We start from the raw sequence: 25,735 nt of genomic DNA, 5'->3' as shown, positions 1-25,735 counted from the left end.
TGATGAAGTGTCTCAACTGATATCACAGTCAGTGTCTGGCAAAAAAAGGGAAAAGTCTAGAGGCGTGCAGTTAAGAAGGGAGGGATGTCACAGCAGTGTAATGCTATGTCAGTGTAGAACAGGGGTCGGCAACCATTGGCACGCGGCACCGTAACCAGTGGCACACTAGGAATAAGTGTGCAAAAATATTTACATTTTTTTTCGGATCCTGAACGAGACAGTCTCCCTGTTACCTGCAGAAGGAAGCCATGCACGCAACGTGCATGTTCTGGAGAATCACAGAATGATCCCATTATGAAATGTCATAATTTTGACAATAAAGAAATGCTACATAAACGTTATCTTGCACATTTTAACGAAACCATCTCCGTTTCTAACTTTCAATGTATTTTAAAAGAGATCTCTCTCTCTCATCTGCGTGCGGGGGCGGGGCCTCACAGACATGCTGCAGCGCCGTGCAGTGTGCACACAGTTCTGCCGGTAATGAATATTACATTTTGTGAGGAAACTTTTCCACCAATAATTCCAATAAGTATTCCAAAATGTATTCACTTCAGGTTTACGAAAGTAACTGTAATCAGATTACTCGTTTACAACCCCGTATTCCGTGACAACCCAACCCTGCTTCTAGGCTACTGTCCCGCAGCTCCTGCCTCTCTGTTGGACTCTGTTGCAGCGGGGCTATTGCTGTAGTGAGGAGTGCATTAACCAGACTCTTTACAACGAAGGATCAATTCTTCTTCAATGCAGGGAAGGTTTCGCAGTACACAGCCTACTGACTCGCAGCTGCTCTGTTGGACTCTGGTACTGCAACTTACTCACGAGGCGTTGTAAAACAAATAATGGGTGGGGGGCGAACGCAGTAACCACTCCGCCAACGCCACAGTCACCCCTGTCGTGCGGGCCGGATGAGAATGTCTGGCGGGCCGGATGTGGCCCGCGGGCCGCCAGTTGGTGGTCAGTGGTCTACTCTAAATTAACCCAAAAAGCATTTTATCACCAAAGCAGGTCTGAAGTTTGTCAGTGCTTAAAATGATTTTTTCCTTATTTATACGTGGATATAGAGTGGTGCAGGGATGACGTGTTTTTGTAGGCTGACCCGGAAATAAACTGCGCATGGGTTTCCTCGACAAAAAAGCAATGGGATTTCTCCATAGGATTTTGGAAAATAGCTGGAAATAAGGTCTGTGTCAAACGAACCTGTTTGATGAATGCACGTTTTGTTGTGCCGGATAATCTCCACATGTCTACCCTACTTTTCAAATGTTCTAATCGTAAATCTAATTGCCAGAAGCAAAATGCTAACGTTATGCTATAAACGAACTACAGTTGAGTACAGCAGGGTCGCATGGCTTCAACGTCACGCCAACTTAAGATCCATATTCAAAAATACAGATTCTAAATTGTACAAGTTGAAGCATTTGTTTTAACAGTTTGCAAGAGCGCAGGTACTTGCTTTCAAGCAGAACAGGGCAAATAAACTTAGAGGAGTGTTTACGTGTTCGGTGTAATGACGTACAACGTCCTCCACAACTTCTGTAGTCCTATTCCGCCACTTGTTAACAACCATCGTTTTCCAGACACGTAAACTCTTCAAGAATCACCAATGGGTTCACTGCTGATGTATTTAATGTAGTAGAACAAAATGTGATCCGTCTCTTCAATGTGTCTCAACCACAGACCTTATTTCCAGCTATTTTCCAAAATCCTATGGAGAAATCCCATTGGCTCTGAGACGAGGGAACTGGAAGTGGTAAAATGCTAACACCTGTGTAACTGGAATTTAAGCGTCAATTAATAAGGAAGCAGCTTGGTGCCGCATTTGCGCATAAGGTGAATTGCGCCGCATTTGGGCATATGACGAGGCCCCCTCCGCAAGGCGACACCCCACGCAGTCTGCGTGATCTGCGTGTATGAAGGGGCGGGCCTGGTAGCAACATAGAAGAAGCTACTGCAGAACCCTGATGCAGAATATGAATCCACTATTTTGCTACAAAGTGACCTCATACTGGAGATGAGTCAATCAATCTCATTTGGTTGTGTTGTATGTATCACTTACTTTGATATAGCCTTCTTTTTTAATGCAGACTTTCAAACTTTCCAGTCAACTTTTCCTGCTGTTGTGTTTGCACATGTTTCCACCTTACAGGAAGTGTGTTATCCAAACTTAACATGCCTTATACCTAAACTCCCATCTTACCTGTAGCCTCACATCCTCACTACCAGTGCTGGACCCCTCATCCCCCCAGCACTATCTTCTCAAAGGGGGCCAAATCCAGCCTGGCTGTGCTCTGCGTCCGACCATACCACAGGAAATTGGAAGGATTACACTACGCACAGGGAAAGAGAGCAGGAGTAAGATCGCCGAGCAGCTGGATGAACTAAAGGTGAAATCACCCAGCAGCAGTTTATGAATATATATATATAAATTTGTGTAACCTGGACTACATAACAAATGTTATTACTTTTGGTACTTTAGCTATTTTTCGATGGCAATAATTGTTTTTCTTTTTCTTTGTGGGATTGTGAATGCAAGGCTCTTAAATTGCTCCTTTGTACTAAGGTTAAATATATTCTACTTCTTCAGACCCTGCATATAGGGGCCATCATCTTCTACCACAGTTTATGTGATTTAATATCATTTAGTACCACTGTTGATACGAACAATAGGTTTTGGAACATTGTGCAGTGAGCAAGTGCTGTCCGCGCGGTATTTTATAATCTTTTTACATTTTAACCCAGTTTAACCTCCAAGCCTGGAGTCAAGTAGTAAAGGAAGTGTGTGGGCATCAGATCCTCTTCCTCCTCTCCTCTTCCTCCTCTCCTCCTCACAGCGCTCTCTGATTTGAGTCCCTCTCTCTTCTCATCCAGACACACGAGTCAGACAGCGGTGTCTGATACCTACCCTCCAAACCTGCCCCCCCCTTCCCTCGGCACCCACCAGCTGACCCCAATCAGGCACAGGGCCTGCTCTATTGTCTGGCTGGGGAGAGGACACACACACACACCCACACGCACACGCACACGCACACGCACACGCACACGCACAGACTCAGACAGGGGGTCAGGGGGAGATGTCTGGTCTGCCTCTGACTCCCAACCCCCCAACCATAACACATCATCTCCTTCGCTCCTCTCCCCTTCTCTCCTCTCCTCCTCCTCCTCTTCCTCTTCCTCTTCCTCTCTGCAGACTCTGGCAGGCCCAGATGTATGCAAGGTGTTTAGGATTGGCATTGGTTAACTAAGTCATCAGGCGACATGAATGAGTCAGCATGGTAAACGGAGAACGTTTGGCTCCCCATACTGACAGCTTCTCTCCGTCTATTGCAGACTGCCACCTCGGTGTTGGAACCATGTTTGCTGTGGTGAAAGCACTCTGAGTTTTTCGCAATATGGGCTATACGTTATCTGCAATGCCCCGCTTTCTCTCAAGAGAAACTGTAGTTTGACTTTGCCTAGCATGTAACAAATCAGATGAGATCGCAACATTGAGCGAGACTACAGAGTGGTTTGCTTTCGAGCGCATTTTGGAATTAGGTTGTTTCATCAGTAATCTGATTATTTATTTTGTTGTTATTTATGTGCCATAGAGCTCCATTGTTTTCCAAAAAAGATTATTAAACTCATCACTCATCTGCACTGTTGCACCCTGAACTCCCACACTCCGTTTACTATTATTTGATTAATGTTTTCTAAAAACCTGAAGAGACTTGTCCATGACATATATATTTGTTCTTCGTGCTTCTTCAGTATGATGGGCTTGGTGTTGAGTGCCAAAAGATATACTGCAGCACAATCCTTATGCTCTAATGTATTTAGACTGTTTAGTCTCTTTAATACTTTACTGGAGCTATGGATGTCAAAGCATTTTAAATACAAAAACTCAGCAAATGTATAGTACAATATTTAAAATGGATCCTATTATTAAAATGATGTATAGATAGCTAAACGGACAGGGAAATCTGAAGAAATAAATGCATCATGTAGGCTAGCTGAAAGTACTTTACACCACACAGAGCCTTTCTTACTATATATAGGAGGTCTTTTTAGTTTAAATCGAGATGATCACATGGATGGCACGCTCTTCACCTGTCTTCCCTTTGTGATCTTCATGCTCTGCGTTCTGCTGGAAGCTAACGTGGCTCGTGGCTAGCGTTGCTAATGATGATTAGGGCATGGAGATCCTGCATGTGAATTATTAATATTGGTCATAGTCACAGCATCCGGCTTGGCCCTGCCCAGTGCCGTCCCAACACTAACACACAATAGCCCCGGATGAGCTGCACCCAGGTCTGCACCAGGTGAAGCTCCATGAGAGGGTCCCACCAAAAATCAGCCACATCATTCAATAACTCAATTCTTAATCCTTCAAAGCAGTCAAACATTCTGTGCATTTGCAGTTCATAATGATTCCTCCATAAACCCGTAGTCCCCCAGCAGTGAAGGGGCACCTGCTGCTCATTTACAGCCATTCTATTTTCATGAGACAGGACTTTTAATGGGAAGAGCTTATGGTTCCTCGTATCTCTTTTCTTCCCATGATTACTGGCTTCTCTTTGTGTGTGAGTATTTGTTGGAGAGTTCCATTTCCTTCAATTAACACTAAAAGCGCCAAGGTGGTCATTTTTACCCCCCTGCGTTTTTAAATAAAAACCACCCATCTCAAAATGTGTGGCTTTTCCTAACATGTGTTTATTATTTGTGTGTGTGTGTGTGTGTGTGTGTGTGTGTGTGTGTGTGTGTGTGTGTGTGTGTGTGTGTGTGTGTGTCCTAAACAGACAGACATACCCTCTCAGCTGTTTTTTGTCTGCAGAAGCACACACAGACTGCATGTCAGTGAATCAGCCTCAATATGTTGTAATCCTTCTTTAAAAGATCTGTTCTTTTACACAACTTCTGCCCTCTAAAAAGAAAGAGTAAGCACACACACTACTAAATAGATTACTAAAAAGGTATAAAGTTTGCGTGGGTGTTGCTTAGTTGTCAATATCCATGGTTACACTCCGTCACCCAAAAGAGTTATACCTCGTAGAGTCAGAAGCTGCTTTTTATTCTGCAGTATTCACCGTCAGCTGAACTCCCCAAGTGCTTTTTCTACTGAGAGACGGAGAAAAGAAAAGGATGGAAGAAATCGGTGTGGGTGGAAAAGTGTGTGAGAGAAGGCAATAAGGTATATAAAAGGGGAGGAAAGAAATAGGCAGAGAGGGAAACAACGAGAGGGAAGGAGATCTGAAGTTAGTATTTTGTATTACTTTTAAAGTAACTACTCCAACTTTGTTAGTGCTCACTAACGGCAAAGGGAGGGATTAACTGTAAGATATTAGTGAAAGGATGTGATAATTGTAATGACAGGATGAGATTGTTGCTGAAGCAGAGTGCAGAGTAATGGAGTCTGCTCCTGCCAGAGGACTGAGCACTTCTTTATCGTTAGGACACCAGCTTCTCTCCACATTTAACTATCTTCCCCTCTGTTTGAACCCCTCCCCCCCCCCCCCCCCGCTGCCCCAGGTCTATTTTTTACTTCCTTCCCTCTCTCAGCAAGCCTAAAACATCCTGGTCATCTCTAAAACACTACCACCATCTTTGAGAAAGATGCCCCCCCTTCCGCACTCCGCCTGCCTGCTTCTTCTTCTTCTTCTGCAGCTTCTTTTCTTTTTTTGCAGTTTCTTCTGTGTTCCGCAGCTGTTGCTCAGCACCGCTCTGAAGTTCAGCCCGCAGTCACGGCCAAGTGTTCCAGGGATGAAAAAAGTTTTTTTGATAGGACTTTTTTTCCCGCACGCACTTCCCTTTATCTTGCCAATTTCTCTTCATGTACAAAATGGTCCCCTGACGTCGCCCCCCTCTCTGCTGCATCCTTTATCACTGATACACTTTCTCTGTCTTTCTTTTTGGTTCTCTCGGTCTCCATCTCTCTTTCCTGTGTAACCCTGCCTGCCAGGCATTACTTCATGGGGAGGGGGTTTGCTGTGTTGGATTGCACAATGCGCGTGCATGTGGAAGGTATTTCGACAGCCCATAATGTGAGAATCCGAGGGAGTGGGAGGGAAGGTAGGGGACAGAAAGAGGTGGGACAAGAGATAGGGAGGCAGACATGACTAGAGTACATTGGTATAGTAGAGAATAAGAGGTGGAGGTTGACATTTGGAGAAGAAAGGAGAGCAATACATCATGAAAGGAAAAGCATGGAGGGATTAAAAATCAGAAGGATAAATAGAGAGTGAAGGAGAGTGAGAGGAGGAGACATAATGAAAGAGAAACATAGAGAGAAGGACACGGTCCATGTTGAAGTGACAGCCTCTACAGCACTGAGTCACAGCAGAATAAAATGCCACGCAAGCATATGCTGCTGAGGAGCAGTTCTTTCCAAAATGGAAACCAGTTATGATTAGCAGGAAGGGATTAAAGTGAGTTATTACAAACACCAGAGGAGGAGGCTGTTTGTCTCCACTGCTTTTTGTCCTAATGTTTTCATTGGATATGTTAGAGGTTTTATGTGCTCCTCTGAATGAGTTTCTGATGAGGTGTGAAAAGGGAAAATGTAAATGTTTTCATTAATCATAAGAAGGGTAAACTCTCCCAGAAAGTTTGATATGTCTCTTAGGTTAGTTTAACGAAGAAATGTAAATTCTACTGCATACAACTCAAACTATGACAACCATTATTTTCATTATCCGCCAATCTGCGGAGGAATTTCTTTATTATTTGAAATGATGATGATTCAAATGTAAAAAAGCAAACTGAAAACTTTAAACATTTCAATAATCACCTATAGGGTTAATACCTAGTTTTCAGCATTTTATACAGTGCTCAAGATGTGTCACATTACGTATGAGCATCCGTCTGGGAGGGGTCCACAACTTGACTGCTGTTGAAACCCTACTTTAGAGTTGCTTGGGGAAATGGCCTCTTGGTGAGGTGTGTGGTGGTTGAAGATAGTTGTCTGTGCTATCAAATGAACATGTGCAGGCAGAATGCAGACAGACAGAAGGCCTCTCATTTCCTCTCTCTTTTGTTTGCTTATTTTCCACCCTTTTCTTGTTCAGTCTCAGATATGATAGGCTTTGTAGTTTGTCTCCCTGTAACATCTGTCTTCCTTAACCACGCTCTCCCCGCAACGATCCTCTACCTCCCCCTCTCCTGACTCCCCCCCCCTCTGTCCTCCCCCGTCTTATCTCTGTTCCTCCCTGTGTCCGGTATCTATTTTTTCAACCTCAGCCTTATTTTCTTTCCTTCTCCTTTTTTCATCCATCAGCTCTGTGTTACTCCTTTTTTATTTATTTTTCCTTTGTTATCACGTATCTCCCTTGTTTTGTTCAGCTAAGACCTCAGCATGACTTGACCTTTTGCTGCCTCCTGTGATGTTGACCTGAACCAAAATAAGGACAGCAGGATCATTTTTATAAAGCAGGTTAAACAACACTAGTAACCCACAGGTTATTATGGTCTGTAGGACATGTGCCTGCCAACCCAACCAAGAGTTAGTATTATCAGTTAATACAATGTAGCCATCTCTTTTAACGGAAATATAAAAATGTCAGTGCATAACAAATGATTTATTACCTTTATGACCTCAGAGTAGAACATGGCAGGGCCGTCAGTGCCTGAAAGACCGCAACATGTGCACACACACACACACACACACACACACACACACACACACACACACACACACACACACACACACACACTCTTTAACCCTGACATTACTGACCCTGGGCTCTGGTTCAATCACGCAGAGAGAGTGTAGACAGTCTTGCTTTAGGCAGGGGGGGAGGGAGGGGGGGTGTCTAGACACTATCCTGTCTTTCTGGCTCTGATAATGTACACCTTAAAGAGACTACAGACCGTGTGTGTGTGTGTGTGTGTTACATTTGGATCGCTAAATACTGGGAAGACATCACAGAATGTCCAAGAGTTCTACACTGTTGAGGAACCAGAGATCTACGTTTTTCATACATTACATAACTACACCGTTGTGTATATGTTATGACAATAAACTTTGGATTCTTGAAAAGAGCTACGAGCAGATGTAACCAGACCCTAGGTTAGTCTAACTATTAGGAACAGAAAATAAATGCACCATTGCATTGTTACAGGCCTGCGTCCTCTTTCATCTTGACATGCTGTACTAGACCTGTTGTGCACACAGTGTTCCTCTGCTTCAAGACTCAGACGAGAACACTGTTATTGGCCAGGTTGGAAGTAGCCATCCTGTGTGAGTCCTGCTTTTAAACCCCATTTAGTCTCTGCTGGGAAACACAGACAGGCTGTCTGCTGTGTGAGCCAGAGAAGAAGGGGGAGATGGATGGAGAGAAAAGAGAGGCAGGAGAGAGGAGAGACAGAGCTGTAATTGTTTGTTCTATTGTTGTTGCCCTGAGTAGCAGGAAACAGACAGACACACACACACGCTAAACTAGTTCATTTATTTCCATGGAGGGACTGTGGTAAGGATGCTATAACTAGGTTAATATCCACTACATCACACACACACACACACACACACACACACACACACACACACACTGGGGTTACGAGAGACTAGCTGCCAGGCTAATGCGGCCGTCTAGACGTTGCAGTGCACACCTCCCAGGGGAGATAGAGGTGTGTGTCTGTCTCTCTGTCTCTCTCTTGCTCTCTCTCTCTGTCCCTTCATCTTCTCTTCCGTGTGTGTGTGTCAACCCCTGCAATGGCGCCCCAGCAGTTTCGGGCCTTGTTTTTCACGGCACCGTGCCCAAGGGTTACCATAGCAACGTGTGTGTGTGTGTGTGTGTGTGTGTGTGTGTGTGTGTGTGTGTGTGTGTGTGTGTGTGTGTGTGTGTGTGTGTGTGTGTGTGTGTGTGTGTGTGTGTGTGTGTGTGTGTGTGTGTGTGTGTGTGTGTGTGTGTGTGTGTGTGTGTGTGTGTGTGTGTGTGTGTGTGTGTGTGTGTGTGTGTGTGTGTGTGTGTGTGTGTGTGTGTGTGTGTGTGTGTGTGTGGCGCAGTGCAGGAGCTCTCTGGGTCGCAGGAGGATGCGCAGATAGAAGAGAGGCCATTGTTCTGTCACGTTACTGATATAACTGTCATGTGTACTGTTACTTAAGGAGCCATACTTCCTCACCCAGTCATGTAGGACCAGCTCCATTACCAAGTAAGGTGCAGTTGTGATTGCCAGGTGTCACTGTGGGAAGGCACATTTTTACTGACTGAGAGGTCGCTGAGCATTGCAGCAGGAAACGGTTAGAGCCTGTTAAGGGTCACCTATTGGAGGGTATCTGGAGCTCAGTTTAGCTAGGTAAAAAACACAGTGCTGCCTTCATGTTTTGCCTAACATTTAAGTGTGGGGAGACGTGCAAATGCTCCCTGTCATCTCAGTGTCCTGTCAGTGTCCTGTCAGTGTCCTACTGTCCTGTACCACAGCAGCTCCCTGTCAGGCTCTGTTTTTACTTATGGCCGTCGCTGCAGCAATTCCATAAGCTGCTGCTGTAGCTCTGTGTGCTGCTTGGCTGCAAGATAGGATTCCTAACAGCTGAAGCTCAGGGTCTCTAGTCTGAGATGAAAGGCATTTCCCCTGCTGGTGGGAGCAACTATCCCACTCTGAATCAGCAAGCATCTAGCGAGCCGTTCCCTGCACGCTCACGCTCCACTGTCAGCATACATCCACTCTCAAACCTGAACCATGGAATACATTGTGGTGGTTTTGGACATGCTTTGCTCCTTTGAGCAAACTAAACCAGACAGGCCTGGTTTTCTCACAGAACCGTCTAAGGTCATCTGAGTTCAAATGTTAAGTATATTGAGCAATAACAATGTTAGAGGGCCTGGCTGAGGTCAAGTAGTCTCTATGGATAGTCATTAGCCTGATTTTTTTTATAGGGCCAAGCAGAGAAAGCCTGTACTCCCTCATCATTCGCAGAAGTGAGTTTCTCCCAGCATTAACTATTTCTTGTTGCCGTAGGAATGACTTGGCTGTGTGAGTCTGTCCAAGGTAATGTGGACTGTGCACTAGAACATGCTGTTGCTAAGCTAGCAAGGAACAGTAGACTAGGAGAGTGTGATACTTTATTTGTAATAAATACAGATTGAATGTTCTTCCACTGAAATATGTCTGCAACAAAATTCCAGTTCTCGATATCTCAATACCTGGAAAAGTAAAAGCAAAACTACCAGACAGGCGTGTATTATTATGATCAATTCCTGACATAGTATACAGTTGCAAGAAAAAGTATGTGAACCCTTTGGAATTACCTGGATTTCTGCATAAGTTGGTCATAAAATGGAGGAAGCCACTGCTGTCCAGAAAAAACATTGCTGCACGTTTGAAGTTTTCAAAAGAGCACCTGGATGTTCCACAGCACTACTGGCAAAATATTCTGCGGACAGATGAAACCAAAGTTGAGTTGTTTGGAAGGAACACACAACGCTATGTGTGGAGAAAAAAAGGCACAGCACACCAACATCAAAACCTCATCCCAACTGTGAAGTATGGTGGATCATGGTCATGATCATGGTTTGGGTCTGCTTTGCTGCCTCAGGGCCTGGACAGATTGCCATCATCGACGGAAAAATGAATTCTCAAGTTTATCAAGACATTTTGCTGGACAACTTAAGGCCATCTGTCCACCAATTGAAGCTCAACAGAAGATGGGTGATGCAACAGGACAACGACCCAAAGCACAGAAGTAAATGAACAACAGAATGGCTTCAACAGAAGAAAATACGCCTTCTGGAGTGGCCCAGTCAGAGTCCTGACCTCAACCCAATTGAGATGCTGTGGCATGACCTCAAGAGAGCGATTCACACCAGACATCCCAAGAATATTGCTGAACTGAAACAGTTTTGTAAAGAGGAATGGTCCAAAATTCCTCCTGACCGTTGTGCAGGTCTGATATGCAACTATAGGAAACGTTTGGTTGAGGTTATTGCTGCCATGAGGTCAACCAGTTATTAAATCCAAGGGTTCACATACTTTTTCCACCCTGCACTGTGAATGTTTACATGGTGTGTTCAATAAAAACATAAAAACATATAATTGTTTGTGTGGTTTTAGCTTAAGCAGACTGTGTTTGTCTATTGTTGTGACTTAGATGAAGATCAGAACACATTTTATGAACAATTTATGCAGAAATCCAGGTAGTTCCAAAGGGTTCACTTTTTCTTGCAACTGTATGTCCTCAGACAGTGTGTGCTGTGACTGCTGGGTCTGACAGCTTCTTTTCACTGGGGTCCACTGAACTGTATGACCTCACATTGGCCTCTCACTCACACACACAAAGGTCAAATGTCCATTATTGGGTCACTTTGTGTGCACTGTATATGCTGTGTCCTCTCTCTTTGAATGTTTGGCTTTTGTCGGTGGACATTGGTACACACTCCTGCTGTTTGGGTTGGGTAAGGCTAGGTATCAAACTTCAGAATATTTCAGTACTGACCAAAATGCTTGATAGACAAAAAATACATACAGTATAAGCGTTCCTCAAAGGTATGAAAAACTGTTTCTTACTGGTCTCAAAACGTAAGTATTATATCAACGTAACTTTGATATAATAGATTATACCCAGCCTCTAACAACAATACTATTATGTTGGTTCTGTACTTTTACTATTGCACTATAGCTAAATAAGGGAGAAGATTATCTGTCTAGCTGTGAACATGGCTACAGTTAAGAGAAAGTATTGGGAACAACACATGTCAGCCAATACAGAGTGAATTATTTAGCTACGTTAAGGAGAGGAAAGAGCCAATTCAGTGATATTTAGCCTAATTTTATTGGGGTAGCACAATATGCATCCATCCAATCGATAAAAAGTAATTTACTTGGGCAGAAAACCCAAATCTAGAAAATCCAAATCTTCTGGCAACACTGCTTTTTAGAAAGTTCATGCAAACTTGTAACCTATGTCTGTACAGACATCTGAAAGTGGTGTTATGGTGCTGTGTGGACGGTCACGTTCACATGATGAAACACACTCAGTGGCCTCTCCCCAGCAGAGCGATGGGACAGCTGGCTGCAATGATTCATCCTGCTGAAGGAATAAGGGTGCTGCAGACGCCGGGCTCATATTGTTTAGACAAGTGGATTACTGTTGTAATAACATCAGGCTGGTGCTGGTAATGCAGACTGCAGGCACACTGATCTGTGGCCTGTGTGAGAGTCAGAGCTGTACACTGTGTTCTGGAGCCACCTCAGGTTCATTCCACCCATTCTTGCTTCCTTCCTCCCTCATTTTCTGAGCAGAGGCTAGTAGCTTTTCTTTTCTTTAGCTTGAACTGTAAAAACAGCCCGGCTGTACTTCAGACGGCAGTTTTAAGCCGCTGTCTGGTTTGTGTGGCTCTCACAACAGCAGAAGGCAGCGTTTGTGGTATTTACTGTATAAGGTAGGCTTACACAGGGGCCTGGTTGACTTGGTTTCCCAGAATGCTGTTCTCTGAATGAAATCCTCCCCCCGTCCCCTCCCTGTTGCGGCTGTGGTGAGCGAACAGGCCTGGGCTGGTTGTGGCTCAAGCTCCCAAAGAAGACAGTAAGCTTAGCAACGTAGCGAGCAGAATGGCTCTCAGGATGTCAGTCTTTCCGCCAGTCTTTGGTCCAGATACCACGGAAAGTACCAGCGCCAGTATAATGATTTGCATCAATAGTCTGTGTACATGGCATTTTACAGATCAACTAAAGAACCAGCTCCTCTTCATATTTTATGATCAGAAGATGGATTTGTAGATAGTTTAACATTTGAAATCATGATAAAATCACATCTACTATTCTAAAATCCTGTGATTGGTTTGTTTGCTATCCCACCTCAAACCCTCCGCAGGAGAGTCCACCTGCAAGAGGACACCTGTTCAGGCGGTCTCAGTGCAGTTCAGTGGTCAGCAGCAGGGTTTCCATTGAAAACTGTAACACCTTCCCACTTGATCTGTGCTAGCTGGGCTAACAGACCTGAACCAGGACTCTTTACAGGGTCATGAGTAGGCTTTGCTTGGCTCTAAGGGTTCACCAGAGTTGGGGAACCAATGCTATAGGGACCAGACCAGAAGAAAACCATGTGTAAGAGCTTTTCAGAAGCCTGGTTCCTGGAATGTAACTTTACCTCAGCCTCTCTCCCTCACGTTGGAGGAACATGGCTCTACTAGCTACTACACTACTTGCTGCTTCTTTCCAGAACATTCCACACTTCTTTCCTATTATGTGTGTGTGTGAGGATATTGCCAGATGGGCATTTAGTGCTGTTAGGTTCTTCGTCTTCACTTTCAGCATTGTATCCCTTCAGTCCCACGTTAAGTATATTGTGACGAATAGCTTTACAACTCTTTCCCAATGTCTGGGGGAGCATACTTTGTTGTTGCTGTGGCTTCAATTATACTTATACCTCAATTATACCTTATACCTATATTCCTCCTAGCTTAGCACTTTCTACTTTTGTTGTTATTTTGTTTTACTTGCTTGTAAGCGCTTTGAGCACCAGAAAAAGCGCTTTATAAATGTAATGTATTATTATTATTATACATTCATTAATAAGGTGGGTTTCAGTTATTGGTTTAACACTTCTCTCATTGTCCTTCGTCTTGCAAAAGAAAAGTCGTTGAGCGTGTCTGCCGGTGTTGTTTTGCACCTCATTCCTCCGCTCTTGTGTGGTTAACGTCGGTTGGTTTTACTGGCTTAGGTTTCATTCTTCGCAGCGTTTTTTTACGCCTCCCTGTGGTTTGTGTTAGTTGGCCTTCTTCCTCTCAGTCTTACCCCACCCTTCCCCTGTGGCGGCTGTGGTGTGGGCAGAGGCAGGTTTGGGTGGGTTTACATTTCAGCTCAGGCTCCACATGAACCCACCCTAATGCTGATGAATAAGCCGGGGAGGATTACAGAGGCAGGGAACACTGGGAGAGGATTTACTGGACTGGGCTGGTCCCTGCTTTAACTTTTTCTGTGTTTCCTGCACTTATCAGTTGTCTGTTCAAATCCATGTGTTATTTACTTTTGAATTATGAAGGTATTTTTTTACGGAGGTAATCGAATCTGTCAGTTTTTATTTTTGTCTTTGTAATTTCACATGCAGTTTTCTTGTCATAACCTGTTCCCTCCCCTGCTGTTTCAAAAACGGATAGTGGGTGGTAAACTCCGTGGAGATTTGTGGAGGATCCTTCCACCAGAATGGAGGGATTGTAGCTCAAATAGCTGAGTCTACATTGTGTCATTGTTCTTACACACACACACACACACACACACACACACACACACACACACACACACACACACACACACACACACACACACACACACACACACACACACACACACACACACACACACACACACGTGTGTGAGTGTTCAGCAGTGAGTAAGATGTGAGTCAGAGGTCAGACTGGGTGCCAACACCAGACAAGGTCAAGACTTCTGCTCAGAGCAAAAAGCATGTTGGACTGCAGACAGGGACACAGAGGAAGGAGGGATGCCAGAGGAAGAGAGAAACTGAAAGTGGGAGACAATGGATAATAAGGAACACAGAGAAGGAATGACAGTGGGTAAGGAAGGAATGCAAGAAAAAGACTGATGAAGGCAGAAACAGCTGGCAGACTACAGAAAGAGGGTTGTTGCTCAGAAGGAAGAGGGGGAGAGCTAGTAGAAAGATGGATAGGGCGACGGGAGGCGAGGAAGGGTTCAAAGAGTGGGAGGAGAAAGAAAAAAGGACGAAACAATGAACAAGAGACAGACGTGACTGTAAGGCAGCAACCACCGTGCCCTGATCATCGTGTGTGTTTCCCATTTCCGGGTCACTACCGGAGGACAGAGGATTCGAGGAATCAAGGAGGGGAAATTAGTGGAATGAGAAAGGTCCTGGGACAGAGTCCACACTCATCTCTCCTCTGTTTTGAATATGTTCTTTGTGGAGTGCTCACTCACACAGGAGTTTGCCCTGTGCTGCCCTCTTCTGGTGAAGGTGTAACTGTCAGAGTAGTGCTAAGTCAGGGACTCTGCTATAAACACCTTCAGGTCAATGTTTCATTGTTTCATACCTCTCCAAAAGAATTGCTGTTTGCAGTATTATGTTTTGGGATTTTTGGTTGCACTATTTTATGTATTTTTGATTTTGATTTCTTAAGTATACTGTATCTTGCATCTCGGAGGAGCATGGGATCTTTCGATTTTCATTGCAAACGTCTTTGCTGTGGCTATTGTGCATATGACAATCAAGCCCTTCAATTGAATTGAATCACAAGATTTCCATTAGCTGATGGACTTTACACAGTTTTGGTTTCCAAGAATATTTTTAAGCTTTTTGGGAAATATTGAATTATGCCACTATTCTAATCTAGAAAAAAGTAGAAAAGCAAACATTGCTTAGAGAAAAATGCATAGTATTCTAATGTAAAACTCCAACTTGAACAGATTAGTACATCGTGTGAATAATGCGTCTCTTTCAGTCGTCATTTACTGCTGGGTATTAATAGTTTTACAAATAAAACTTTTTCAATAGTCTTCTACCACGTCCTATAGCAACATTCCCAGTTAGAAATTGGGGATACAAGTAAAGCAAGAGGGCATTGCCCCTGTAAAACAAACTCAAGTGTCATAAACAAGTAAACTAAATGTATATATTTATTCCCAAATAGGTTGGTTATAGCGTTAGCATATCCAGCATCCATGCAATGTTAGTATATCCAGCGTCTATGTACATTTATGTGTTGTTTTTAATGGTTTGAAGTTATTTTGAACCTTCTTCTGTTTATATATGTTTGACCCCCCTTTCCCCTTCTGTGTGTGTGTGCAGCTGAACTGGAGTTTGTTCAGATCGTCATCATCATCGTGGTGATGACAGTGATGGTGGTGGTGATCATCTGTCTGCTCAACCACTACAAGCTCTCCACCTGGTCCTTCATCACGAGGCAGAGCCAGGCCCGGAGGCACGAGCAAGCCCTGCAGCAGGTCAGTCCACCCCCAGCTGCCCACAGAGGGTCTGTGGTCCATACAAGACTACGAGATAGGAAATACGTCAGTAAATACCCCACTGGTGAACATCTAAAGCTTTCACATTCCTTAAAAACAACAAGTGACTAAATGACACAATGCATCTACACAGAGACGAAACGGATAAAGAACCGAATTTGATATCAAAAAAGTCTTCCATCCACACGGTATCACCTCATGAAACGTGTCCGTTCACACGAGACCGCTCAACCCGCTGGAGACGCTGTAGTACATATGCCGGGCCTGTAAGTGGCGCTGTAATTCCGCCACAAAATACCCAAAAAGCAGCGAATAAGACCCCCCGAGAATGGTTGTCATTGTTGCCTGGTTGCCCTTCTGTTTATTCTCCGTGGTGGATTCAGTGGTGACGCGGGGATGAGCTGCAGAGGTGGGGAGAGGCAGGGCTCTGGCTGTTTCGGCGGCCTCTATTTCTCCCTCCCCGAGGCGAGCGTGTGCTCCTGCTGCTGTTCTTGTTGGCGAAACACATCAGCAATGTGACGCGGGAGAGGCGGGGCTATGGCATATAGGGCGTACACACAGAGCCGTTTGACCCCCCAGAGTGTTCCGTCCGCAGATCTGCCCACCTTTAGCAAGCTAAAAACGTCTCTGTTTCCTTGTCTGATATTTTCCCCAAATTAGGGGTTCAACACAGACAAACTGGTGAGCTATGTTCGTCCCTCTTCACAAATAAAGAATTACACACACACACACACACACACACACACACACACACACACACACAACACACACACACACACACACACACACACACACACACACACACACACACGGCAAAAATCATAATCACGATTATTTTTGGTCAATAATTGATATCACGATTATTAAATACGAGACAGCGGAGGTTCTGCCCCGATGCTGACACGCCAACATTCTGACACACACATACGGCAAAAATCATAATCACGATTATTTTTGGTCAATAATTGATATCACGATTATTAAATACGATTATTCATTGACTTTGAAAACATCCATTTATTGAACTTTAAAACAAATAATAATTTGAACATTATCTTTTTAACTGTTGATTACCCTGAACGTATAATTCAACTGAAAAAGCAATACAAAAATGTATTAAATAAATGATATATTTAAATAAATAATATCAAAATGATAAATGCCAATAAACAAGATCAACAAATATTTTGGAGCGCACTTCCACAAGCTACTAAACATATATAAATATGATAAATAAATATAAATTAGACTCAAATTAATTAGATTAAATATGTTGTCACTGTCACAACCTAGCCAAGCTAAATAATTGTTTTTTTCGATTATGTTGTTTTTGTAATTGTGGCAGGCCAAAATCGTAGTTGCGGTTAAAATACAATTAATTGCACAGCCCGAACACACACACAAGCACACAGAGACACACACTCACACACTTTTTGGCTAACACAGTTCTGTACTGTTATGCTGTTATGTTCAGTCATTGTTCTTATGTTGAACATGAATACATTTACTTTGTAAGTAATTATTGGACATATTTCTTCTTCCATAGCAATTTTCCTTCATACTTTCTTGCAGTGAAATAGGTCTTAAATTCTATTCAAAGTGGTCTTAAAAAGGTCTTAATTTGAGTTGGCGAAACCTGCAGGAACCCTGGATAATGTAAAACGTGATCTCCAAGTGAGTGATCTCGTCTGTGAGCAAGAGACGCAGAGTAAAACAACAACGCCCTGTCATGATACATGCAGCTCAGTCCAATGATGCTCAGACATCATGATACATTGTGCTCAGAAAAACATAGATACAATCCCTCCTATGGTACTCTCCCAGCTTAAAGAGATAAGATCTGAGATGGCTCTACTGAAAGATCTTAGAGCAGAAGTGTCTCAAATCAGAGAGTCTATACAGCAACAGCCAAAAGCACAAGGGCCAGATCCCACATCAGTTCAGCAATTCCAAGGCCAGCAGAGGCAGGGACTGCCACAGGGACATTGGTTCACTCCTGGTCCGGGACACAGAGAAGAAAATGCACAATATCATCTGAGCTTTGACACACAGCACAGCGTTCCACCACCAAACCTTGGGCGTATGAGGAGATGTTTTGGCTGTCAACAGCATGGAACTGAACACTACTGCACGCACTGTTATAGATGTGGCAGCAGCGAACACTTTCTTGATGGCTGTCGAGCTCCAGGGCAGAGACAAGTTGGATATGATCCGTTAAACGGGTAAGGGTCGCTCACACGGGACAGGGAGTGACCACTGACACAGTAATGTCTCAACAATGCACACATTGTGGGAAAAAGGGCAACAAGTTACATTTAAACAATGTGCCTCATGTAAATATGTACTTTACTGTTCTAAACTATGTCAAGTGGATGACTGGGCTGTGCACCGAGAAAATTGTGCCCGTCCCATTGCATGACCATGAACTCCGCCCCTAAAAGAGAAAAACAGACTAAAATGGTTCCCTTAGTTGGAAAGAAATACCTGATCGACTGCTACATCCAAGGTAAATTGGTTCAAGCCTTATGGGACTCAGGCTCCCAGGTCACAATTATTGATGAGATGTGGAAAGAAGTACACTTACCTGACATGAGACTAAGAGACATTTCTGAGATTTTGGATACGGCAGACACACTTGACATAGTGGCAGCAAATGGGGAGAACATGCCATATGCAGGTTGGGTGGAAGTCACCTTTAAATTAGCTCCAGAGAATGCACCTTTTTTAGAAGTTGCTGTCCCCACACTGGTAATGAGAGGTAACAAGCTTGTTCGACCAATAATAGGCTCCAATGTCATTGAGCTCATCATAGGCAGCAAGCTGAAACAGTCAAACACTACTGACAGTGAACAGCTGGGTGATGCAGTATGACAGTATTCCCTGACCTGGAGCCAACTCAAGCAAAAGCCTTTGTGAAACAGATCAGTGCTGAACAAACAGATGAATATGTTGTCAAGACAAAGAAACAGAGGATCAGCATACCAAAACATACATCTGTCCAAGTGCAGTGCAAGGTGCAGATGCAGTCACCATAAGATGATATAACGCTAGTGTTTGAGCTGGATGTGAACCCCCGCTGGGCAGAAGGGCTCGAATTCTGCGACACGCTCGTAAAGGTGAGAAAAGGCACCAAACCATCCATAATTGTGAGTTTGCAGAACCCTACGGACCATGAAATAGTGTTGGCAGGTAGAATTGTGATTGGAACTGTCCAGCAAATTCAGGCAGTGTACCCAGCCTCAATACTAGAGGGGTCTCGCCCTGCACCAAGCACCAAGCACGATTAATCACATCAGAGTTGAAGAGAACCAAGCTGCTAATGATGTATGGGATCCGCCTGTGAAGCTGAGCCACCTTAGTGAGCTAGAGCAAGAGAAAGTCCACCAGATGTTGAGAGAGGAGTCTTCCTCCTTTTCACAAACAGATGATGACATTGGCTGCATCGAGAACCTGCAACTACCGTAATTTTCGGACTATAAGCCGCACCTGAATATAAGCCTCAGCAGCGGCATACCACTCTCGGTTCCACTTTTACTTTTGCGCGCTACCTGTCTCACTCTTTTCCGACCTCCAGCTTTTCCTGCTGGAACCCGCCGCTTAAAGGTGGGGGTCCGCGGACCGGCCATAGAGCCCATAGAGTTAAAGGTGTTGGCTGGTGTTAGCTGTAAAAATCCATAGATTAGCCGCACCGTTATATAAGCCGCAGCGTCGAAAAATAGGGAAAAAGGCGCGGCTTATAGTCCGAAAATTACGGTAAGTATATCGCTGAAAGACTGAAGCTGTGGAAAAAAAATACATTTCTGGGCCTAAGCCGTTATACAGAGAAATTAGTCCTTCATTTCTCTGTATAACGGCCGGTAGGTAAGAGACCTGCAGGACAAGAGCTGAAATCATTCAATGCTCAGAGTAAATGCTTACTCCGCGACTTGGAAAAACTCAGCCTTGATGAAGATGGCATACTTCACAGAAAGACTGCTTTCAGGACACAACTGGTCCTACCAGAAAAGTACAAAAAAACTGTTCTGAGAAAACTCCATGATTAAATGGGGCATCAAGGTGGGGAACGCACAACATCACTTGCTCGAGACGGTTTCTTCTGGCCACATATGCAGCAGGAAATAGAGCACTACGTGTCTCAGAGCTGTGCTTGCCTCAAACAGAAGAAGCCCTACAGAGAGACAAGAGCTCCTCTCACCTCCATTGTCACCACACAGCCATTCTAATTGGCATCAATTGACTTTCTGAATTTAGATAAATGTAAGGGTGGATATGAATACATCTTGGTAATAGTCGATCATTACGCTTTGCACAAGCCTACGCCACAATGTCAAAATCCGCCAAGACAGTGGCAGATAAGGTGTTCAATGATTATGAACTGAAGTTTGAATTTCCTCGGAGAATCCACCACGATCAGGGAGGTGAATTTGAAAATCAATTATTTGCACAGCTGAAAAAAAAACTGTGGAGTGATGGGCTCAAGAACCACACCCTACCACCCGGAAGGGAATGGTCAAGTTGAAAGGTTCAACAGAAGGCTGCTGCAGATGCTAAAGACCCTTCCTGAAAGGCAGAAGTCAAATTGGAAAGAGTCACTGCCTAAGCTCATTTATGCATACAACAGCACTCGCTGTGATGCGACAGGCTTCTCCCCATTCTATCTCCTGTTTGGGAGGTCACCAAGACAGCCTGTTGACTTATTGTTTGGCTTGACCCCTGAGACAGGAAATGCAGACCATCAAGAGTATATGAGGAAATGGAAACAACAGATGCAAGAGGCATATGAGATCACAGCAGAAAATGCAAAGAAATGTGCTGAGAGGAGCAAGAGAAACTACGACAGCAAAGTAAGGAGTTCTGTACTACACAAGGGTGATCGTGTCCTCGTCAGGAATCTGACACCCAGAGGGGGAACTGGTCAACTGCGGAGCCACTGGGAAGATTGTATCCACAAAGTCATCCGTCAGCTGGGGAAAGACATGCCCATCTATGAAGTTCTGCCGGAGCAAGGGAAGGGTAGAGGAAGCCGGATACTACACCGTAATCTCCTGTTGCAACCCTGTCTCCTAAAAATTACGTTCCCACAGAACTAAACTGCATTCTCAATTACGTTTAGCTTGAAACGTATTTTCTCCCACGTGACGTTCGTTATGAACGTATCTCAAATACGTTTATTTTCTATATATCTTCTGGAAACATATTTTCTCCCACGTTACGTTTCTTATGAACGTATCTTAAATACGTTTATTTTCTACGTATCTTCTAGAAACATTTTCTCCCATGTTACGTTTCTTATGAACGATTTCTTATTGAAATCAGTAGGTGAGGCTGTAATTTCGCCAGCTGTTACTCTCATGAGCGACGCAGAAAATAATAGTTTTAACATGCCAAAAAGCTGCTGTGTCGTTTATTGCACCTCAAACATTAAAACAAATCCAGAGTTACGTGTTTCTGTAATTCCTCTAAGAAGAAAGGACAGTACAGTAACAGAAGATCTCTGTGGCTTCAGGCTTGATCGCTGTTGAAATGACAGCGTTGGTTTCCCCAAAAGTGGGCGGGGCTGTAAAGTGATGTAGATTTCACTCATCTATTATTAAAAACCATCCATCCATCCATCTTCTCCCGCTTATCCGTGGCTGACTGGGGGATCCCAAGGCGCTCCCAGGCCAGCGAAGAGATATAATCCCTCCATCTGATTCTAGGTCTACCCCTTGGTCTCTTCCCAGCTGGACGTGCCTGGAACACCTCCCTAGGGAGGCGCCCAGGTGGCATCCTAACTAGGTGCCCGAACCACCTCAACTGGCTCCTTTCGACGCGAAGGAGGAGCGGTTCAGCTCCGAGTCCCTCCCGGATGACCGAACTTCTCACCTTATCCCTAAGGGAGACACCAGCCACCCAGCGGAGAAAACCCATCTCGGCCGCTTGTACCCGCAATCTCGTTCTTTCGGTCATGAACCATCCTTCATGACCATAGGTGAGGGTAGGAACGAAAATGGCGCGGTAGACAGAGAGCTTTGCCTTCTGATTCAGCTCCCTTTTCGTCACAACGGTGCGGTACAGCGACTGCAGTACAGCGACTGCAGTACCGCTCCCGCTGCTCCGATTCTCCGACCCATCTCACGCTCCATTGTTCCCTCACTCGAGAACAAGACCCCGAGATACTTGAACTCCTTCACTTGGGGTAAGGACTCATTCCCTACTTGGAGTGGACAGTCCATCGGTTTCCTGCTGAGAACCATGGCCTCAGATTTGGAGGTGCTGATCCTCATCCCAGCCGCTTCACACTCGGTTGCGAACCGATCCAGTGAGTGCTGAAGGTCGCAGACCGATGAAGCCATCAGAACCACATCACCTGCAAAAAGCAGTGGTGCAATCCTTAGTCCACCGAACTGCAGACCCCCTCCCCCACGACTACGCCTCGAAATCCGATCCATGTATATTACAAACAGGATTGGTGACAAAGCGCAGCCCTGGCGGAGGCCAACCCTCACCGAAAATGGGTCCGACTTACTGCCGAGGACCCGGACACAGCTCTCGCTTTGGGAGTACAGAGATTGGATGGCCTTGAGTAGAGACCCCCTCACCCCATACTCCCGCAGAACCTCCCACAGTGACTCCCTGGGAATCCGGTCATACGCCTTCTCCAAGTCTACAAAACACATGTAGACTGGATAAGCGTACTCCGAGGCCCCCTCCAGGATCCTTGCGAGAGTAAAAAACTGATCCGTCGTTCCACGACCAGGACGGAATCCGCATTGTTCCTCCTCAATCTGAGGTTCGACAATCGGCCTGACCCTCCTTTCGAGTACCTTAGAGTAAACTTTCCCGGGGAGGCTGAGTAGTGTGATGCCTCTGTAATTGGCACACACCCTCTGATCCCCCTTTTTAAAAAGGGGAACCACCACCCCGGTCTGCCACTCCTTCGGTACTGTTTCCGACTTCCACGCAACGTTGATGAGACGTGTCAACCATGACAGTCCCTCAACACCCAGAGCCTTCAGCATTTCTGGGCGGATCTCATCCCCCCCCGGGGCTTTGCCACTGTGAAGTTGTTTGACGACCTCAGTGACCTCCCCCCGGGAGATTGGTTCAATGTCCCTAACCTCCACAGGAATGCCCGAAAAGCTCCGCCGGAGGTGTGAGTTGAAGGCCTCCTGAACTTGGGCCTCCTCCAGACGTTCCCAGTTCACCCGAACTACACGTTTGGGCTTACCAGGTCTATCCAGAGGCTTCCCCCGCCACTCGACCCAACTCAGCACCAGATGGTGATCAGTTGACAACTCCGCCCCTCTCTTTACCCGAGTGTCCAAAACATACGGCCTCAGGTCCGATGATACGATAACGAAATCGATCATGGACCTTCTGCCAAGGGTGCTCTGGTACCACGTACACTTATGAGCATCCTTATGTTCGAACATGGTTTTTGTTATGGCCAATCCATGACTAGCACAGAAGTCCAGTAACAAACCACCACTCCGGTTCAGATCAGGGGGGCCGTTCCTCCCAATCACTCTCCTCCAAGTGTCTCCATCATTGCCCAATATTTATAAAACCATTAACGTAAATTACATGCCAGTGTTTTATGTTTTTATTTTAAATCGTATAATGTCTGACTTTTTTTCCCGTCTGTGAGGAAAATAAATGGGGCTTAGAGCCTCAAAATACTGAAATCTGTATTTTTTAAAATCTTTTTTTCCTTCTAATTTGTTATTCTTTTCTAAATAACACACTGTTATTTACTCAACAATAACACACAATTATCCTTGTTTTTATTTATTCGTTTAATTCTATAATCTTGGGCTTTTTAACATGCTTTTTAGCCGTCAATAAAGTCACCGGAAACAGACGTAGGCCTATAAAGGGACATTTCGAGCGATACACACCACTGAACAGATTACCCAAGATATCCCGGCTTGAAACTCGTTGATTGGATGTTATAGCCGCAATGCATGTTGGTATATGATGTCAATGTGATATGAAATCCGAATTAAAAAAAAACAAAAACGTTATTCCGAGTGTTCTTGCTTTTCTCTTTGGAACTCATCACATAACGGCATTGTAATACACGGTTCGGCTGCATTAAATATTACACATCTGCCATAGTTCTTTATTTATAGAGCCCTGATGAGAAGACTTCTGGACAAACTTGAAGAACTGCCGCCAAAACTGAATATGTGACGTGGATCATAAATATATCAACAATTAAACAACATCTTGCATTTCTTTTCACAAAATACGTCTCTTTGCAGTATCAATAGTAATTCGGCTGACTTTTATATTTTATCCAATTGGTAGATAGGTTACATTTACACCATAACGGTGCACAGCTGATAGAAAAGGACTTGTCGTTTTAAAGATATTACTGATTTTCTTTGAATATAAGAATGTAAATACTGAGTTGAGAGAATAGTCATGGGATTTGGGTGATGGGAGACACATCTATGGAATCACAATTTCAATAGCTTACCATTAAATGACGGATATGCCTTTCTGTCTGTGATGTTTTACAAATCAGATATTAATGTGTAGAAGTAAAACATGAGAAATAGTATAGCAATATCCTGTAAAATTATGTAAAAACATGAATAAAACTACACATCTTCAGATGTTATACATACATAAGTGTCCTACACTAATAATACAAAGTTATTATTAGTATGCTGTGTGTACCTTGTGTGCACCACCTAGTGGTTAAAGCACGTTATTGAATTATTTTGGTTGAATAATGTTATTTGATGAAAAAAATATTAAGAGTACATACTTTCATAGGGGGAAAGTAGAATGTCAATGATAGAAATATAGAATATAAAAAAATCCAGAAGATACTGTAAGTGATCTCTACAATAAAACAGTTTAGTGCTGGATGTACAAAGATATTAATAGGAGGATGTGCAAAACAGACAAACTATTTAACCTTTATTAACACATTAAAGAATACTTTAGGTTAAGGTCTTCTTTCAAATAAGAAAAAAGCTTTGGGGATATCTATCTACAGATAAATATTAAGCCTGACAAAGTACTTAACGTCTAATATATTGCTTTCCTGCAATGTTAACTATGTTGAAGCACTTACTTTAACTGATATTATACTCTTATGTATGTAGATAGTATAAGAAATGTGCAGAATTTGACAGTTTAATGGTGGAGGTACACACACATATTGATAGATTTCTTGTAATGCACTGTTGAGTAACCTGTGACCCAAGTTTGTCATTCATTGCATAACTACACCGTAGTTGTGTATATGATATTTAAATAAACCTTAGAAAATCTTGAAAGGGATGTGCAAAATAGCAATTATATACAGTTTTTAATTAACTATTAGTAGAGAATAACGAGAATTGAATATACTTTATAGAGATCTGCAGTTAAATGTTTAGTCTTAAGCACCAACTATCAAATATCTCTCCTGATTGTTGGCATTTGACAATCACCTTTCCTTGAATTTTACTCAGGTGTAACTAAAGTCTGCTTTAAGGGTTGTTTATATTTCACATCATTAATCAGAATCTGCAAAGTAACTAAAATAAATGTAGTGGAGTAAAAATACCAGGTTAACCTCTGAATTGTAGTGGAATAGAATTACAAAGTAACAATGAGCTGTCATGTGGGTATTAATGCTGCCCATTATGGATACAAGCGATTTTCACCCATTTAGTAATTACATGTGTTACATTTGTACACACCAATGTGTTTCCTATCGCCGAAACCTCCAGGGCTGTACACAGTTTAATACTGTCAACTTTAATTTTGGGAAAAACGTGTTTTAAAACTACAATTCCCAGTATAGACGTGCCATAGAGAACATGTTGCGAAACACAATAGCCAG

At 43.8% G+C, this 25,735-nt stretch overlaps 1 protein-coding gene across 1 annotated transcript in view; it reads left to right on the top strand.

Moving 5' to 3' along the window:
* The window catches only part of LOC307013657 (protein TMEPAI-like), a 60,793-nt gene that overhangs the window by 21,102 nt on the left and 13,956 nt on the right, over window positions 1-25,735 (top strand). The window contains exon 2 of the mRNA XM_079641133.1: window positions 15,734-15,888. Coding sequence (XP_079497259.1) covers window positions 15,734-15,888 — 155 coding nt within the window. The remainder of the gene's footprint in view (window positions 1-15,733; window positions 15,889-25,735) is intronic.

Source organism: Notothenia rossii (genome assembly GCF_949606895.1).
Source record: "Notothenia rossii genome assembly, chromosome: 7".
NCBI lineage: Eukaryota > Metazoa > Chordata > Actinopteri > Perciformes > Nototheniidae > Notothenia > Notothenia rossii.
The sequence above is the reverse complement of the archived record's forward strand: the minus strand, read 5'-3'. Positions and strand labels throughout refer to the sequence as shown.